The sequence below is a fragment of the Cherax quadricarinatus genome, chromosome 35 (assembly GCF_038502225.1).
Source record: "Cherax quadricarinatus isolate ZL_2023a chromosome 35, ASM3850222v1, whole genome shotgun sequence".
Classification (NCBI taxonomy): Eukaryota; Metazoa; Arthropoda; class Malacostraca; order Decapoda; family Parastacidae; genus Cherax; species Cherax quadricarinatus.
Window position 1 is genome coordinate 6,073,836 of NC_091326.1, and position 20,229 is coordinate 6,094,064.

The 20,229-nt window shown below is 36.7% G+C and overlaps 1 protein-coding gene across 9 annotated transcripts in view; it reads left to right on the top strand.

Moving 5' to 3' along the window:
* NaPi-III (Na[+]-dependent inorganic phosphate cotransporter type III) overlaps positions 1 to 15,661 on the top strand; it is a 241,285-nt gene extending 225,624 nt beyond the window's left edge. For 6 of the 9 annotated variants that reach the window (XM_053785661.2, XM_053785658.2, XM_053785663.2 and 3 more), the window contains 10 exons: positions 4,101 to 4,199; positions 4,324 to 4,467; positions 6,080 to 6,262; positions 6,547 to 6,666; positions 7,050 to 7,112; positions 8,951 to 8,986; positions 11,226 to 11,405; positions 11,961 to 12,247; positions 12,411 to 12,649; positions 12,883 to 15,661. In XM_053785661.2, the coding sequence (XP_053641636.1) occupies positions 4,101 to 4,199; positions 4,324 to 4,467; positions 6,080 to 6,262; positions 6,547 to 6,666; positions 7,050 to 7,112; positions 8,951 to 8,986; positions 11,226 to 11,405; positions 11,961 to 12,247; positions 12,411 to 12,649; positions 12,883 to 12,973 (1,442 nt within the window). In that variant the 3' untranslated portion in view covers positions 12,974 to 15,661. The remainder of the gene's footprint in view (positions 1 to 4,100; positions 4,200 to 4,323; positions 4,468 to 6,079; positions 6,263 to 6,546; positions 6,667 to 7,049; positions 7,113 to 8,950; positions 8,987 to 11,225; positions 11,406 to 11,960; positions 12,248 to 12,410; positions 12,650 to 12,882) is intronic. The other 3 variants (XM_053785662.2, XM_070091333.1, XM_053785657.2) reach the window with 1 other exon arrangement.
* Positions 15,662 to 20,229: the final 4,568 nt, after the last annotated feature.

The following is a 20,229-nucleotide window of genomic DNA, read 5'->3' on the forward strand; positions in this document are numbered from 1 at the left end:
GCGTCCTGAATTTTGGCTCACCATGAAGTGGGCTAAAACAACACGGGTTCGAATGCCCGGCTAGTATAGTATAATTGTGATGGGCTGTTGCAGCGTAGCCGCCTGTCCCTCTAGAATAACTTCGACCTTCAGCACCGCTCATTGCTCAGCTTCCTGCTGCAACCCGTTTTATTGTACTTACTTTCAACACCTTTGAGCGCGTAGCCTTTTTTTTTTTTTTTTTTTTCGATGACACACGCATGGCTTGTACAGCGAAATGTGTTTATTTAAATTCCCATTTTATGGATTGAGTGTTCTTGATGTTAACATCTCGAAATTTCACGTGTACTGTTGACGCTCTTTCACAACTTAAAATCATTAACACCAGAAAATAATAGGTCATGGCTGGATACTACATGTGCCAGGAGACAGATTCCGCAACTTCCTTTTGGAGAGTGGTGGACTCACAGTAGTGTCCTAAACCCACTGTTTTCATTCATATACTCTGCCACATGGGTGTCTGGTATACCGTCATACTCTTCTGTCCATACAAACTCGCCATGACGGTAGTGTTTAGCTCGTCAGGAAACAGGAACATTGTCTCTGTAATTGGGTCTTTGACAGTTGTGTGACCCGCTGGCTTACCAGTGTTGGATATCTAATTAAGCAATACTGGTTTACCAGTACTCCCCTAATTGTGGCTGCAAGGGTCAGGTCTCGGCTCCTGGCCTTGCCTTTGCTGGGCGCTACTAGGACCACACTCCTGGTTGCGTGATCCCTATCATACATATTCTTGGCTTCATATCAAGAAGTATAAGTAGCAGAAGTCCCAGATGTGTGCTACCGGATCAGCCGGATTATGATGGTTATGTGGGCCTGCGGGTCGCTAGCACAAACAGCTTGGTTGATATGGCTTGGCATTGAACAGGAAAGCCTAACCTCAGGGGGCTGCTAGGTAGAAGAACCCCTGAAACCGGTCAGAGGTAAAGCATATTACAGAATGGACATAAATATGACATAGCCATTACAGCCTCACGGGTTCGGAAATCTTAGGGCACCGACGCAGACCCCTAAGTTAAGATGCCCCTCGCGGCTCGCCCACAGGGTATTTATTTCTTAGTTAAGATGTAGTCGGCAGACTGGACAGATTAATAAGGTAGAGAAGCATTGCTCATATATTTGAAGTATATTCATAACACTTAATAATATCAAGTCTTGGTTTCTCAATGTAAGGTACGGATGTTCAACTGTAGCCGACCCTGACACACACATTAAAAAGTGTCAAACAGGCTGATCTGATGACAGGGGAAAGAGTTTATCTCTTCCTCTCCTATTTGTCATTCTTCATTCTTGCCCATTGCGATTATTCAGCTTTCAGGCAAGGAGGGCAATGTTTATACATGATGACTATGAAAATGGTATAAAATACCGACAAGTTGATAAATAAGACTCATATGCAACAGTTAGGTATCTTGATTCGAAACGTTTCCCCTACACAGTAGGCTTCTTCAGTCGAGTATAGAAGAGTTTAGCAGAAGCAGTAGAGATGTGAAGACGATGTAATCAGTCCATCACCCTTGAAAACGTAGTTTTGAGGTGGTCAGTCCCTCAGCCTGGAGAAGTTTTGTCCATAGTCTGGAGCAAAAAATAAACTTGCTCAGCTATCAAAACTTTGGAGTCCAGTCCCTGGACCAATTATGTACCTCTGTAATCTTTTGACTACCGCCCACAGGATGGGTATGGGGTGCATAATAAACATATTAAACTAACTCGACTGAAGAAGCCTTTTGTGTTGGCAAAACGTTTCGAATAAAGATACCTAACTGTTGCATATGTGTCTTATTTATAAATGATGTAGGATGCAAGAGAATTGTTTAATGTGTGGCTTACTGGCCGGGGACGTCACTACTCAAGAGACTGCTACTGTCACATTGTTTCGTATTAATAAAAATTTTCAAGGTTGGTGTCTGTACTAGACAAATGCTATGAACACCTCGGGGGAGTTCATTTTGTACGATGTCGTATATGCACCGAGAGACTTAAGGTATTCACACCCATTTATAGGGATTAAGTATTCTTGACTGTACAAGTGAATTGCAGTCTTTACTGATCCTTGCGCAGCTGATAGGCTTTAATCTAACACTTAAGTTTGCACGGAGATACTTCACACGCAGTGTGAACAGTCAGGTAAACACACTAGAATGTTATATCCTAGAATTTAGTTTGCCCAGAGATGTAAGGCTTTGGGAATACGGTCAAAATAATCTCTCGGGCAGTGACGGTCACTTCATTGTTAATATATGAAATCCTGAGGATACACGTAACTAGGTATGTCATTACCGACAGATTGTTGTTTAAAGTTACGTACAACCCTATGGACACTCATCCTTATTAAGGGAAGTTTCACCTATTACGGGATTTGTTAATCTTTTAGAATTGAGTGGGCGTTATTTTGTTTTTATCTCGCACCGAAATCTTGGGTGTATCCGCATACAGTATCAAGCAGATAATTAAGAATTGAAGAGACTGTGAAATGACATAGCCATATCCGAAAGATCTATACAGCTCACAGGATAATTATTATAATAAAAAAGCGCTAAACCACAAGGGCTATACAGCTCACAGGATGAGCTACACAATACATGTACATGCAATACATGACCGCAGAGGTGCAGGTAGACGCGTTGTTAACAAATTCCTCGTGTTCTCCCCCTGGACGTAAGTCGTTATCAGCCCTCTGGACCGTTGATCGGGGCGCCCAGCCAGGCATCCTCTTATTCACTGCTTTAAAGCCAGTTAAATGGGGGATTGGTAAAAAAGCAAATTAAGCCACTCACTTGCAGTATGACCCCTTCGGGTTTAGCGCTTAACTGGCTAATACAAGTACGGGTCGCCAAAAGATTAAAACCCGTGTCAGGATACTACTTTCCTGACGAATATTAAACTAACATTATTATTATTACTGTGCTCATTGCCTACCCGTTTTCTGTTCGCACTGCAGAACTTTTGTTGCCCCTCTTATTTTTGTCCATTGTGGTGTGATATAATTGATTGCTCTTTATACATAGACATCATATCCATCGCACGATGGGTACAATTTATGCAAATACAGTTACGTAAGTTTTGGGTGACTTACACTTGTTACATCGTAACGTGTGTCAAATACCTAGGATAACTCTTCCCCCCCCCCCCCTCCAAAAAAAAAAAAAAAAAAAAAAAAAAAAAATCGTTTTGGCTGAAGCTTGCTGACATCACGCCAGAGCTGGGAAACTCAGTGGAGCGATGAGTGTACCATCACTAGAGATTACTAGCAAGGGAAACTTCAAAGCTAAGGAGGAACTGTTATAATCTTTCACCCTCTTAGAAACTACCACTAACCAGTGCCCACTGTCAGAAGTACTTATTAACATTATTGTTGTTGTTGGTCACTATGGTACAAGCCATATTGAACTCTACCTCCCAGAGATTAGAGTTATTGTAATGTGGACTGGAACACTGTCTTAAGTGTCCGAACATCCAGCCTTTCAGAGACCTCCATGCAAACCCTACAGGACATGGCAAAACATTTCATGGCTAATGATATCTGGAATCCTAAGCTGTATCTACATTTTACGTTGATTAGATGACATCTACATAATTTTAGGTTATCAGCCAAGTTTCTGGGTTAAGAACTTTATCAGCCTAGGTGCTCAAAGAGGTCTGTTATGCACAAATTGAATATAATACTGTTGTAAACTGTGTACAGTTGACATAACTTGTAATGCAGTCTATATTTCAAATCTTGGAAATACTGTAATTAAATAAGATCTTAAAGCTGTGTAAATTAATATCGAGTTTAAGGGCTCAAGTGTTTAATTATGTAAGTTCTCCCATGGATTACTTTGTTTTTTGGCCTACCAATTGGTAAGTCTTCCCCATATGCAGAACATAGTCCTCCATTGCAGAGTCTAACTGAGGTTTCAGAATTTAGTTCATAACCATGCCCCTTAACTGCTATGCACTACATATCAGCAGTCTGACATGTATTTATTCATACTTTAGGCTTGTAGTTTACCAGGGGCAAATCTCTGTTGAAATTTCAATCAGTAAGTTAACTGCAGTGCTGCTTTCTTATGTTGCAGGTTACAAGGTGTCAGATACGGTGCGGAAAGGTATTTTGGATGTATCACTCTACAACAACACGGAAAAGGAACTCATGCTGGGATCTCTTGCTGCACTGGGTGAGTTTCTGTAAATTTTCAAATATTTATTGCTGGTATTAGAGAGGATCAGTAAATTCTAGACATGTTATTACCAGGCAGGAACAGTTAATTCTTCACACATGTTTGTCTGTATCTCCTGCAGGGGGTAGCGCCATGTGGAATTTAGTGGCTACTTTCTTCAAGCTACCCATCTCTGGCACCCACACCATTGTTGGAGCCACTGTTGGTTTCTCCTTGTGTGCACGTGGATTCCATGGTGTCAACTGGAGTACCTTTGGCAAAATTGGTAAGTAGTACATTGACTTGTTTTTAAACACTGAAAAGTATTTGCTGTTTTATACTGATGATTTTTTAACACCAGCCGTCTCCCACCTAGTTTGGGTAACCCGAATAAATACTTTCACTCTCACTAACTCTGTCAGCCTTGCTAGAGGCGTGCCAACATTACAGTTCAAATGCAGTGTCCCCACCCCTCCTTCAGAGTGCTGGCACTGTGTGACATTACTAATTTATTTAGGCTTAAATATGAGACTAGCAAATCTAATTTACCTTTTCATGTTAAAACATTGACCATCGTAATAAAGGAACTGGCATTAGCCATTGGAATACTTTGTATCATGAAATAAAACGTCAAAGCTGGAGCATTCCTTCAGTGCATTGAAAAAGATACTCTCCATAGTGTACTCAGCTAGGATGTGCAGTAATTTTTGTGGAGTGGAAGTAGAGTGACATTGGGTAGTGCGGGTGGCTGGTTGGCTGGCACAACCTCCACATTACTGGCTTCTGCCGGTTCTCCCTATTTTTGGTTGTGCAAGACTCGCCAGTATTGCACATGAGATCTCTCTGATAGTGGTAGTTATTAGTATAATTAGGAGGAAGCACCAAATCTATTGGGATCATATAGCACCTGGGGAATTGGAGGCAATCAGGTTTGATTCAAGGAAGAGAACAGCTTCCCTTCCTTGATTCAAGAGACCCTTTGATGATGCCATTGAAGGTTCTCTTATTACTACCATACCCCTTCAAGGGTCTGGTATTAATAAAAAAAGGTGCATTGCCTAGTGATTCACATTACTTAAGGTTTACAGTCAGCAGCATTTTACTTATTTTCACTTTTTTTTTTATTATTTTTAAACTAGCAAAAGGATTATTTCATTTGGTAGCATTTTGCAGGTGCATGATCACTTTGGTGATCACAGAGAATCTTGCCAGAGAGAGATAAGTCTACATGAAAGAGACTTTGTATTAGAGGTTAATGTAAATTTCTGTCATGTTAATGTAAATTTCCGTCATAATGGAACTGTCTTTATTTTTACGGATTATAAATATTGAAGCAGCCATTGAGCATGTATGAAGATTGAAATGCTGACCATAACCTCGCATTACACATACTACTTGTACACTGTTACAATACTGGATGTTTTTAACACTGGCAAAAAAAAAAAAAAAAAAAAAAAGTTATTATTCAGTAGTTGTCTTGTCAGAAGTGTGCAGATATCACAACTCAACCCTCCTTCAGAGGGCAGGCACTGTACTTCCCACCTCCAGAATTCAAGTCCAACTAACTGGTTTCTACAAATCGCTTCATAAATATTACCCTGCTTTTACTCCAACAGCATGTCATGCCATAAATTATTTTGAGGGTTGGGTTTCTCGTGCACTATGCAAACTTGCTTTATTCAAATTCTTTATTATGATCTGTGCAATTGGTATAGTTTGTGAAATATATCAAAGATTCTTATCATACAAGATTAAGTGTTTGTAGCTTAGTTCAGCTGCCCAGGATCCGGAGTGCATTTACATCATAAAGGTCCAACAGATCTGTATACATTATGGCTTCCTTCCTTCCTTGAAATCTTAATACAACTGGTTATTACATATATTTTTTTCTTTTACAGTTGCATCATGGTTTGTATCTCCTGTTCTATCTGGCATAATGTCTGGCATAATTTACCTGGGATTAAACCACTTCATATTGAAGAAAGAAAAGCCACTTGAGCCAGGTCTCCGTGCTCTTCCCTTTATCTATGGCTTCACACTTCTCGTCAATGTCTTTTCAATTGTTCATGATGGACCTGCCAGTAAGTATATGTTGCATCTTATACAAGATTACAGTAATTCATGATTAACAGTACTGTAATTCATAACAAAATATTTTTATTAGTGATTTTTTTAAAAATATGCTCAGAGCAAAACAAACATTATTGGTCCATACTGGCCTGATAGTATACAGTCACTGTAATAATATGCAGTATTATGTACTGAAGGCTGTAGTGTTCATGCAAAGTACAAAGAAAGCCACTATCATGCCAGAGCATATGGAAGGTTGTATTGTTTGTGAAATTAAAGAAGCATTTACTTACAGTGCTGAAGTTTGACTTGATTCCATGGTGGGGGTCCATTGTGGTTGCTGTGTGTGTGGGTTTCCTGACTGCCGTTTTTGTTCAACTGTTTATTGTCCCTCGCCAGCGGAAGGCAATTCATGGTGAGTTTTCATTACACAGTATCTTTGTTTCTGCTCTGTCTTGATTTGATTGAGTTTAGTGTTTTAGTGAATTAGTAAAGCTATAATGTTATCTAGTATAGCCTCATACAAATGTTTTCAAAATGGCATGGAATTGCAGTTTTAAATACTCAGTTTATTATTATAGTTTGTACTTGTAATGCAGTACTAACAGAATTAATATATTCAGATCAAAACTAGCTGAAAACAAGAAAAGTGATGTTAGACATACTCAAATCAAGGTCTTTTTTAAAAGTGCACTAAGTAACATGCTAGGAAAAAAAAGATTAGGATAAACATTTTTTTTTTATAAACTAACCAACTGTCTTGTAACTGATTGGCATTTCCCCCCCACACCCAAACAGCCCAACTTGACAATGAAGCAACAAAGCAGGAGAATGAAGTTAAATTCACATTCGACTCTGCTGGTAAGTGTACACTGTACAAGTTTTCTGAAAGTAACTTGAAAGTTAAACATTTTTATAGCATTTTCCAATACTGTAACATGCTTTGAAAATTAGTTTTAGAGTACAGTACTGCAATGTGTTGCATACATTTATAGAATTACTTTTCTTGCATTTGTACTACTGATGGTATAAATTAAAACTTCTTTATTGAAGTACACTATTATAGCCATAACTTATTGTGCAGTTGATTAAAGTTTCAAATTATTTCTGTTATCAAGAGTTTCTAGATATTGAAGCAAAAATGGGTGGCACTATATTTAAACTTTCTGCTGAAGTTTTAAAGGTTTCATACTGTATTTCACTTAAATAACTGGCTCTATCCATTTTTTTGTCGTATTTTAGAATTACTGTTTACCAAGTGTCACTGATCATGTGTTGCTCCTTGACATCATCAGCTGGGATCCTTTTTGACCTTTTTCCATGCATTCACATGCTCCCATCTGTTTTGCAACTCTTATTCACAACATAACTCTTATTCGTACATAACTTCAATTATTTAACCCTTTCATTGTTGGTCACATAGATTTATGTCACTGAGGCCAGTATTGCTTTTGTAGATCTGTCTTAATCACATCTTTCTCAAATTTACTGTGATTGATTGTGTCCCAGACATGGCATTCTCCTGAGTGGTTTTTATGATTATAATTTCTGTTTCTTCGGGCCTTTCTAGTGAAGCGGCAGATATTTGATTTTTGGTGATTTTTCTTGCTGGGTAGGAGACTTTCAAATCCCCCCTTCCCCCACTCCCCATCTTGTGTGTTTTGTGGGTTTTTACCAGGGTTGCTTCAGTTATTGGGATGGGCTCAACCATGACCAATCATTTTTAATTATATTTTATTAGCTGAGAAAACTTTTTTTTTTTTTTTTAGTAATGATGGATTCAGAATGGAGGGCAACTGTTCTATAGGTGAGGCTTGGGGACATGATTAATGAACAAACATAAGGTTGCTTTACTGACTGGAATTCTTATGGTTTTTTTTTTTTGAGCTTTGATACTGGAATTTATTAATAATTTCTGAGTATATTTATAGGGTAGTTATGACAGTTGAATGAGCAGTTTCTTCTTCTCAGTCAATAGTAGAGAAGGCATACTAGCAAAATAGCCAGGAATTGAGTCAGTTTGAGCACTGTAATTGGTTTAAAATAAGCCTCAGATTGGGCAAAATTGCAGCTGTGTAAAATGCTCCCCAACCTCCAACTTTGCACCTGCATAATTCCATAAATTTTATGAGGTACTGAAAAGAAAAGTAATAAACTTGCCAAGTGTCACTTTTGTGAAAATTGCCTACAGAGCTTAACAACATAAAGAAACCCAGTGTTGTTATCTCAGCATGTTATCTCAGTAGCCAATACTGGTCTCATTCTAAAGACTGATGAACATTTTTGTATAGAAAATGCAGTGTTCACTCACTGGGAGTTTGTTGGTTTTCTTTTCAGCACCTTGTATCAAATTTTGCATTTTTGGTGTCATTACCTCAGGGAGAAAGAAGGAATTCTAACACTGACATTGTTGGGACTTTTGATTTTGAGGGTCGTGACAGTGATGAGGATTGGGGATTAAATAAATTTAAGAACAGTGGAAAAAAAGGGCATTTGCAGTTAACATCCATCCAATATAATTAACCACCCATGCATGCTGTTGACTGGTAACCAAATTTGTTTTTTTGAGTGTGTACAAAAGATTTTCTATTATTCTAGTATTAAACATGCACAGGCATTAAATTGCATCTTCAAGTTGATTTATCAATATTGTTGGTTTCAGTATGTGTTAATATTGAATTAATTGAATGTTATTTCAGATAACTTAGAAATGGTCGAACTATTATATAACGAAGGTAAATTCTAGTGTTGCAATCATTGTTTTGAACCCAAAAGTGTTTTCACATATCCATTTATTGTATTCCCTAAGTATACGCGAGTATTTTTGTGATTTTTGCCGATCCGCATGTTTTATATTCTAATTGCTTGTTACCTGCAGCTAGATTTGTGGATCTGCAACTCTAGTATGGTATGCCACTATCCCCAGGCTTGGCTCTTGAATCCTCGACTTGTGTGTGGTGTTTTGTTATGCGTGAACTGGGTTCTTAGAACCCTAACTCATGAATGGTGCATTGTATCATTATCCATGAGTTTGATATGGGCTAAGGAGGTCCTGAATTCATCTTTTTTTTTTTTTTTTTTTTTTTTTTTTCCAAAATTTGGTGGATGCTGAAAGAGTACAGGACTCTTTTGTTATGTGTGCTTGGGTCATTGATTTATGTATTTTCTCTGTCTTTCAGGAAAAAATTTCTAACCTTAGTTTCTCGTTTTTTATAGACTTGTTTTAAGTCATTGAAAAAGTATTTCAGTATAATAAAATTAGCACTTCTCATATATAGGTCAGTTATTATTATAATCATAACAAAGTGCTAAATCCATAAGGGTCATGCAGTGCTATGCCCAAGTCAAACATCAGGCAATATTGTTTATTCCTTGTGTATTATATTCATTATCAAGAGACCCTCGCTGGCATTGAGGCACCTATTTGATGGGCATATTCAGTATAATAAGCATTAAACCTAATTTAATCCTCTAAGCACTTCATTACCAAATATCTCTTATTTGGGATTTTTAGTGGCTACATAAGATCTTTCTGAAGTACTGAACTTCGGCATTATCTGTCTCAACACATTAAAAAGAGATTGCGAGGAATCTGTAATTGATAATTTATAGATTTCTCTATGCTAGCTCAGCAATCACCTACTTTTTTTTAGAAAGCACTTTTCCTCAGACTCATTAAGCTGTTGTACATCATTATGTCTTACATAGTCATATTCTCATTAACATTTGTATTTATAAATTACTAACAGGGTTTCCAATTTGTTGAGCTTCATTAACCTTTGAGCTCATATCTTAATAATGAGTGGCTCTTTGCCAAATAAGGATGAACTTTTTAAGGCTATAACCCTTTTGCTAATTGGTGTAGTATAATTTTTTCATATTTGATTTTCTAGCCTACATTCATCTTTTATATATTTTAACATCAGCAACTTGTACTATTCTCCATGGGGAAGGGGAATAGAATTCTTCCTCCGTAAGCCATGCATGTCATAAGAGGCGATTAAAATGCTGGGAGCAAGGGGGCTAGTAACCCCTTCTCCTGTATACATTACTAAAGTTATAAAGAAAAACTTGCAATTTTTTTTTTTTTAGGTCACCCTGCCTTGGTGGGATATGGCCAGTATGATGAAAAAAAAAATTGTACTACTGTATATGTAGTGTTAATTAAGTGGCAAAATTTAGACCAACAAATATTCATCCATTACACTTCCCCACTTATCATCTGTCAAACTTAAATATTACTGTATCCAATTGTATTCAAATGCACTGATGACATTCAAGACCTAACTAGCCACATAAGTGACTTGTTGGTTCCTCAGTTTAAAACCAGTGTTTAGATATATTGCTATTGGAGCAAATAAATCACTGGTACAACTATGAGTATTGTCACTATTGATGAAAACTTAATGCAATTAAATTTTTTGCATCACCTGGCAAAAGGGTTACCAGTAACTGGACTGAAATGAGTGTTCAGCTCTGACTATGCCATAACGAATAATTAGATGCTGATCTTACAGTGTGGGTGGGATTAAACTTCTCAGGATATATTTGTGGTGCAACAGTATTTGTGCACTGCCACCAAATTAATTCTAACTTCTTGTAATCTTATTTAAGAGTATTGTTCTTCAGTTTACCTCTGTAATTACCATGTTATATATGTATATGTACATATATATATTATGTAAGCTTATCTTCAGCATTACTAAAATATTGCATATACAGTACTGTAAGAGTTTGTGTAAGATTTATTATTATTCATGGATAATACAAGGCTCCAGCTGAATATAATTAATAATACCCATAAGTATTATGCATAGGGAAATAGAAGGCATTCAGGTTTGATCCAAGAGGAGGGTAGGACCAATTCCTTGGATCAAGAGCCCTTATTGGCATCCTGGAACCTCCCTTGAGGGGGCATCTGTGAAATGTACAATTTCTGTATGTCTACAACACATCAATTTGTTTTGTTTCTAGAAAATTCCCGTTCGCCTTCGCCTCCAAGCCAGGAGTTATCTGTGATTGAGAAAGGCATCTCTCCCACCACCTACACCTTTAGTGGCACCACAGAGTCCAATGGATACATCCCTGCAGAAACCAAGTCCAGTCTTCTTGCAAGTGGACTAGATGCCACCTCTCCTTCATCCAACTCTCTTGGTAAGGATCATATTGTTTATAGTTTACAATCCTCCTCAAGGGAGGTTCCTTAACACTGGTGAGGGGCTCTTGAGCTAGGGAATTGGATCTGTGCTCTTTCCTTGAGTTGAGGCTGAATACCTTACATCCCCATCCTCCTCACATGCACTGTATAATCCTACAGGTTTAGTGCTCCATGATTATAATAATATAGTTTACAATGACTGAATAAGACACATTGTAACACTTGAGTGTCATTATTTACCAAAACATCTAATTGACTGAACACCTCAAAATTACCTCTCCACTTCTTTCACTGTCTCCAGCATTAAACCACCTCTATATTCAACTAATGTAGCCTGCTCTGCAGGTAAAAGGTTTTGGCATATATAAATACCCAAGTGTTAAGCATCTTATTCATTATCTCTGTCAGAATTCACATTCATATATGAGATTATTCCCCCCCCCCCCCACAAAAAAAATCAATTCTGGTATAAATAATTTAATTACATATTGTTATTTTCATGGGTACTTTTATTACTACAATATATGTATGTATTTTTTTTTTTTTTTTAGGTGTTACTCATAACAGCAGCCAAGTGCCTCTTGTACATACCAACCAAGTGAAAGTGATCTCAATGGAGGAGCTCTCAGACAAAAAGGATATTGACACCGAGAGACCAGAGGTGAAGGGTCTTTTCTCCTTCCTCCAGATTCTTACAGCTACTTTTGGCTCCTTTGCCCATGGTGGAAATGATGTTAGTAATGCAATTGGTCCACTGATAGCTCTGTGGGCAATCTACACTGAAGGGTCTGTTGCCCAGAGGTCTCCGACACCCCTCTATATTCTCTTGTATGGTGGTGTAAGTTTAACAGGCTTATGTACAGCATGTATTTGTTAGTGTAAATTGTTTGCACATCTTACATAATTTTGATATGCTTACTTGTGCAATTAGTACATGACAAACCTACTCATTACATTATCTGAAAGTCATCAGATTAGTAAATTTTTTTTTCTTCTTGCAGCTGGGTATCTCCGTGGGACTGTGGGTGTGGGGTCGTCGTGTTATTCAAACAATTGGTGAAGATTTGACTAAAGTGACTCCATCTTCTGGTTTTACCATTGAAATAGGATCTGCCTTCACCGTGTTGCTTGCTTCAAAAATTGGTCTCCCTATTTCTACTACTCATTGTAAGGTTGGATCTGTTGTCTTCGTTGGCTGGGCCAAGTCTTCTCGGCAGGGTGTCGATTGGAAACTTTTCAGGTAAGATAAGTACTTTTTTTATGGATTAACATTACAGTGCTTTAATTAAATATTATATTTTGTAAATTTCTTAAGAAGTCTTTGTGGTATATGCATTTCAGTAAACTTTGTAATATAAGAAATTAGCAGTAATTTTCACATTTGCATTCAAATTGCACAAATTTTGAAAAATTCTTCAAATGAAAATTGCATTACTAATTAAAAGGTACAAAGTATATTCTCTTCCTCAACAGGAACATCGTTATAGCGTGGGTCGTCACGGTACCCTTGACAGCTGGTATCTCAGCCCTGCTCATGCTTATATTTAGAATTGCCTTCTTGTAAATCACTACCTGCTACTGTGATACTCTGCAGGGGACATTAACTCTCAATCCCAGGTCTTCAGACTCAGTGTGGCTTCTTCTAAATCCATTCTTTAAAAGTAAATTAGAATACTTTGTTAGAATCCAGTGGTTAATTATTAAATAGATTAAGCTGCACAAAATACATTTTTGTGTTAATATATTTTTGTTAATGAAAATACAGTATTAGATACCAGTCTTTCTCCAGTCCATTGATTCTCTGTGATTTAAAATCTGCAAGAGGAGTTTGGTTACAGGATTTGGTGTTAGTGAGAAGTCCCCTGTGCTACCATCATTACCAAACTTCATTACCATTGGTAGCCTCAGCTTTCTCATGAAACATCTTAACTTTTGTCCTTCTAAAACTTATTTTTGCTTGTTATTTAATAACTGGATTATTGCCTTAAAATAAGAAGTAAATCCTGGGTACAGTTTTATGATAGTTTATTTTATTTATATATTTTTTTTTGTAAGAATGAAGACAGCTGTAATAAAGTACAGTAGCTGAAACAAGAGGTGCATGGCACTTTGTGATATATCCTTATACATAGATGCTTTTAGGAAAATGCTGAGGTGCCATACAGACTTATTGTTCATATTAAGCTGAATTTCTCTCTCACAAATCTGGTTAGAGGATAGTCTGTTTTGATATACAGTATTGCATGATTTGTCCAAGTTATTTAATCTGTTTTTAGTAGTGAACTGATGGTACATTTTACTGGATATCTTGCCTCATGTTGCAAAATTTATCAGATGAATTTTGGTTGTGAGAGAGTTAATTCTATTAATTCACAATTATACAATGGGTTCCACACAATTCATATTCATTTGCAAGGATGTTGAGTCCTTGCATTCATCCATACATATTTATCATTCTCATTACAGTACTTGTTAGTTGCTTTTCTGGGAAGCATAATTTTAACTTCAAAAAATTATGAATGTGATTTTTTTTAATATATATATATTAAAATGTGGGAAATTTTTGTCAGGAGCTGTTAGGCTTCTGATGATATGAGTGAGTAGCAGGCATGTTTGTATTTTGATACACACTGTATGCATGTATTAAATTCATATCTAAAATATTACTGAACGAGATAATACTATTCTGATTTAACAAAGATAAATGTTAAATTAATTTAAGAGCGTCTTTTAAGGTAAATAAAATTGGCAAAATACAGTAGACTTACTGTATATGGTTAAATGGGAAGAATGCCAGGTGTATATGAGATGTAGTGTCAATTATTTTAATTTTATATAAGGTATTAATCTCAGTCGTGTGATTTGGAGTCTCGGTCCAAGCACAACATTACTGATTAGTTCAATGCAGCCAGGATAGAGGGTGGGATGTGTTAAAGAGGGAAAATGTACAGTTACCAGAAAGGGAGGGTTTTGGGATTTAAATAGGTTGGATAAGATAATACAAACTAGTCGTGGTTATTGTACCAGGAAAACGTGATTGGTTACCTGAGCTGTATTTTAATTTCCAATATATTTGTATATTTTCATGATTAAATATCATAAGTAATTTTTATATATATCCTGTAACAAAATATGAATAAAAAACATGACATTTTTTTTTTACTGATGATTCTCCCTTTAGGGTTTAGGAGGTAATACGTGACTGACTTTTGATGTAAACTGGTCATATGTATCTAAACATGTGCAATTTGCTACACTGCAGGGCACTTAAGCATATTTATATACATACATTCATTCATTTTTTTGCAATTTTCAGTGTAAAGCTCAGTTCTATTGAAAACCAGTACTACCTGTATATTTTGTTACTTTATGACCTCATAGTATTCTCAATACAAGTCTTAATATCAAATTCAATCATCTATATATACAGGCACTTTATATCTTGCAATTTCCATTTTATGAAACAATCTCAGTTAACCTGTACTTTTCTATTTCATTACTGTATTTATTTATTTTGTTTGCATAATTTTTTTATATTTTTATGATAAACCTATACTTTTTGTAAGTTTTATGGTGTACAATAAAAGATTGCAATAGTTTACTAATTTGCACTTGCTTCTTAAATGTGAGTGTTGATCTCAAGTCACTGTATATAAAAATTATCTTTTCCTATGTTGTAATCCACAGGTTTCACTTTGTATTACCTTGTTCTTGCTTAAATTATTGATTCTACCTTTCATAATATTGATCAGACACTTTTTAAATCTATTAACTATAATATATAAGCATACAGTATATGACATACCTTGCAACATAGTCATGGGGCATTAAACTAGCCTTTGATTACAGACTAGTAATCTGCCAATATTAGTATTAATTTGAAAAAAAAAATATTCAATTTAAAATTGACAAATTTTTAATACATTTAAATCCTATAGCAGAATTAGATTCTGTTGAGTTGTACATCTGAAGGTATATACAGAGTACTTTAATCCTTAAAGTATTCTTGATTTTAGTATACAGGTGAATTTCAGTCTTAATCACCCACAAGCACTTGATAGGCCTTAAACCTGACTAAACTGGATTATAAAAACTGCATATATAAATATTCAATTCAACTGTTAAGTTTCAAATCTAAATTGTAAATTATATTTAAAGTATTGCTGACTTAACAGCAGGCATTTATTTTCTCTATGAGGATAGCCATTGCTAAAAATCCACATTTGTACAGAAATAAAATATTTTGTTTGTAGTATGACATTTTTAGTATCCATTATTTAGATTGAATAAAGACTAAAATACTTACGAAGGATCATAAGGTCTTGTATATGTATATTTGAGGGATGTGCCAAAGTATGGGCATCATTACCAGTGGGTATGAGCTATTTTTAAAGGTATTAGTATTGGTGAAAAAGTATCTAACACTAGCTGATACTTTTAAAATACTAATTGTATTACATGTGCTGAAAAAATTAACTAACACATGCTTAAAAATAGAATAATTAACACTACTTCATAGGAGTTATTCACATACACACAAACACTACATATACTTCACCTGGTTAGCCATGGTTGTATTCTAGAAAAGACTAATAAAATATTGCTAACTGTAGACAAATAGTGAGCCATCTCAGTTGTTCTACTTTAACTTGCAGTAAACTAGAGGCTCCTCAAGAACATTATGAACCAGCAAAGCACAAGCTCATTCAAGAATGTACCTACTAGAATATCTAACATACCACTAGGCAAGTGAAGATTGTATTCAATATATTAGTATGCACTGGTCAGGATTGTTTAGCATCTTTTAGGAGTTAGGAAGAGCCAGACGTGAATGAGGGGGGGGAAAGTGCATATGTGTGTATAATATATATATATTTTTTTTTTTTTTTCTTCAACAAGTCGGCCGTCTCCCACCGAGGCAGGGTGACCCAAAAAAAGAAAGAAAATACTTTCATCATCATTCAACACTTTCACCACACTCGCACATTATCACTGTTTTTGCAGAGGTGCTCAGAATACAACAGTCTAGAAGCATACACATATAAAGATACACAACATATCCCTCCAAACTGCCAATATCCCAAACCCCTCCTTTAAAGTGCAGGCATTGTACTTCCCATTTCCAGGACTCAAGTCCGACTATATGAAAATAACCGGTTTCCCTGAATTCCTTCACTAAATATTACCCTGCTCACACTCCAACAGATCGTCAGGTCCCAAGTACCATTCGTCTCCATTCACTCCTATCTAACACGCTCACGCACGCTTGCTGGAAGTCCAAGCCCCTTGCCCACAAAACCTCCTTTACCCCCTCTCTCCAACCCTTTCGAGGACGACCCCTACCCCGCCTTCCTTCCCCTATAGATTTATATGCTTTCCATGTCATTCTACTTTGATCCATTCTCTCTAAATGACCAAACCACCTCAACAACCCCTCTTCTGCCCTCTGACTAATACTTTTATTAACTCCACACCTTCTCCTAATTTCCACACTCAGAATTTTCTGCATAATATTTACACCACACATTGCCCTTAAACAGGACATCTCCACTGTCTCCAACCGTCTCCTCGCTGCTCCATTTACCACCCAAGCTTCACACCCATATAAGAGTGTTGGTACTACTATACTTTCATACATTCCCTTCTTTGCCTCCATAGATAACGTTTTTTGACTCCACATATACCTCAACGCACCACTCACCTTTTTTCCCTAATCAATTCTATGATTAACCTCGTCCTTCATAAATCCATCCGCCGACACGTCAACTCCCAAGTATCTAAAAACATTCACTTCTTCCATACTCCTCCTCCCCAATTTGATATCCAATTTTTCTTTATCTAAATCATTTGATACCCTCATCACCTTACTCTTTTCTATGTTCACTTTCAACTTTCTACCTTTACACACATTCCCAAACTCATCCACTAACCTTTGCAATTTTTCTTTAGAATCTCCCATAAGCACAGTATCATCAGCAAAAAGTAACTGTCAATTCCCATTTTGAATTTGATTCCCCAAAATTTAATCCCACCCCTCTACCGAACACCCTAGCATTTACTTCCTTTACAACCCCATCTATAAATATATTAAACAACCATGGTGACATTACACATCCCTGTCTAAGACCTACTTTTACCGGGAAGTAGTCTCCCTCTCTTCTACACACCCTAACCTGAGCCTCACTATCCTCATAAAAACTCTTTACAGCATTTAATAACTTTACCACCTATTCCATACACTTGCAACATCTGCCACATTGCTCCTCTATCCACACTATCATATGTCTTTTCTAAATCCATAAATGCAATAAAAACTTCCCTACCTTTATCTAAATACTGTTCACATATATGCTTCAATGTAAACACCTGATCTACACATCCCCTACCCACTCTGAAACCTCCTTGCTCATCCGCAATCCTACATTCTGTCTTACCTCTAATTCTTTCAATTATAACCCTACCGTACACTTTTCCTGGTATACTCAGTAAGCTTATTCCTCTATAATTTTTACAGTCTCTTTTGTCCCCTTTCCCTTTATATAAAGGGACTATACATGCTCTCCGCCAATCCCTAGGTACCTTCCCCTCTTTCATACATTTATTAAACAAAAGTACCAACCACTCCAACACTATATCATCCCCTGCTTTTAACATTTCTGTCATGATCCCATCAGTTCCAGCTGCTTTACCCCCTTTCATTTTACGTAATGCCTCACGTACCTCCCCCACACTTACATTCTGCTCTTCTTCACTCCTAAAAGATGGTATACCTCCCTGACCAGTGCATGAAATTACTGCCTCTGTTTCTTCCTTAACATTTAAAAGTTCCTCAAAATATTCTCGCCATCTACCTAATACCTCCATCTCCCCATCTACTAACTCCCCTACTCTGTTTTTAACTGACAAATCCATATTTTCCCTAGGCTTTCTTAACTTGTTTAACTCACTCCAAAATTTTTTCTTATTTTCATTAAAATTTCTTGACAGTGCCTCTCCCACTCTATCATCCGCTCTCCTTTTGCATTCTCTCACCACTCTCTTTACCTTTCTTTTACTCTCCGTATACTCTGCTCTTCTTATAACACTTCTGCTTTGTAAAAACCTCTCATAAGCTACCTTTTTCTCTTTTATCACACCCTTTACTTCATCATTCCACCAATCACTCCTCTTTCCTCCCGCCCCCACCCTCCTTTAACCACAAACTTCTGCCCCACATTCTAATACTGCATTTTTAAAACTATTCCAACGCTCTTCAACCCCCCCACTACTCATCTTTGCACTAGCCCACCTTTCTGCCAATAGTCGCTTTTATCTCACCAGAACTTCCTCCTCCCTTAGTTTATACACTTTCATCTCCCTCTTACTTGTTGTTGCCACCTTCCTCTTTTCCCATCTACCTCTTACTCTAACTGAAGCTACAACTAAATAATGATCCGATATATCAGTTGCCCCTCTATAAACATGTACATCCTGGAGCCTACCCATCAACCTTTTATCCACCAATACATAATCTAATAAACTACTTTCATTACGTGCTACATCATACCTTGTATGTATGTATGTATGTATGTATGTATATATATGTATATATATATATATATATATATATATATATATATTATACATATATATATATATACACACAAATATATATATATATATATATATATACACACATATATATATATATATATATATATATATATATATATATTATACATATATATATATATATACACATATATATATATATACACACATATATATACAGTGGACCCCCGCATAGCGAACTTAATCCGTGCAAGAGGGCTGGTCGTTATGCGAAATGTTCGCTATGCGAATTAATTTTCCCCATAAGAAATAATGGAAATAAAATTAATCCGTGCAAGACACCCAAAAGTATGAAAAAAAATTATTTTTACCACAAAAAAATGTTAATTTTAGTACACACAAACTGAAAAAGGCATGCACAATTACATGACACTTACTTTTATTGAAGATCTGGTGATGATTGATGGGATGGGAGGAGGGGAGAGAGTGTGTTAGTGTTTAGAAGGGGAATCCCCTTCCATTAGGACTTGAGGTAGCAAGTCCTTTTCTGGGGTTACTTCCCTTCTTCTTTTAATGCCACTAGGACCAGCTTCAGAGTCACTGGACTTCTTTCGCACAACATATCTGTCCATAGTGGCCTGTACCTCTCATTCCTTTATGATTTGTCTAAAGTGGTTCACAACAGTGTCATTGTAACAGTCACCAGCACGGCTTGCAATAGCTGTGTGAGGGTGATTTTCATCAAAAAAGGTTTGCACTTCAAGCCATTTTGCACACATTTCCTTAATCTTTGAAGTAGGCAATTCCTTCAATTTCTCTCTCCCCTCCTTTGAACCAGTTTCCCCAGGTCTGGCCTCTTGCTCTTGAAGTTGATCTATCAGCTCATCAGTGGTTAGTTCTTCATTGTCCTCCTCCACCAATTCTTCCACATCCTCCCCACTAACCTCCAACCCCAAGGACTTCCCCAATTCCACAATTGATTCCTCAACTGGTATACTACTCCTCTCAGGGTTAGCCTCAAACCCTTCAAAATCCCTTTTGTCTACACATTCTGGCCACAGTTTCTTCCAAGCAGAGTTCAAGGTTCTCTTAGTCACTCCCTCCCAAGCCTTACCTAAAAGGTTTACACAACTGAGGATATTAAAGTGATCCTTCCAAAACTCTTTTAGAGTCAATCCAGTGTCTGTGGTCACTTCAAAGCACTTTTGAAACAGAGCTTTTGTGTACAGTTTCTTGAAGTTGGAAATGACCTGCTGGTCCATGGGCTGC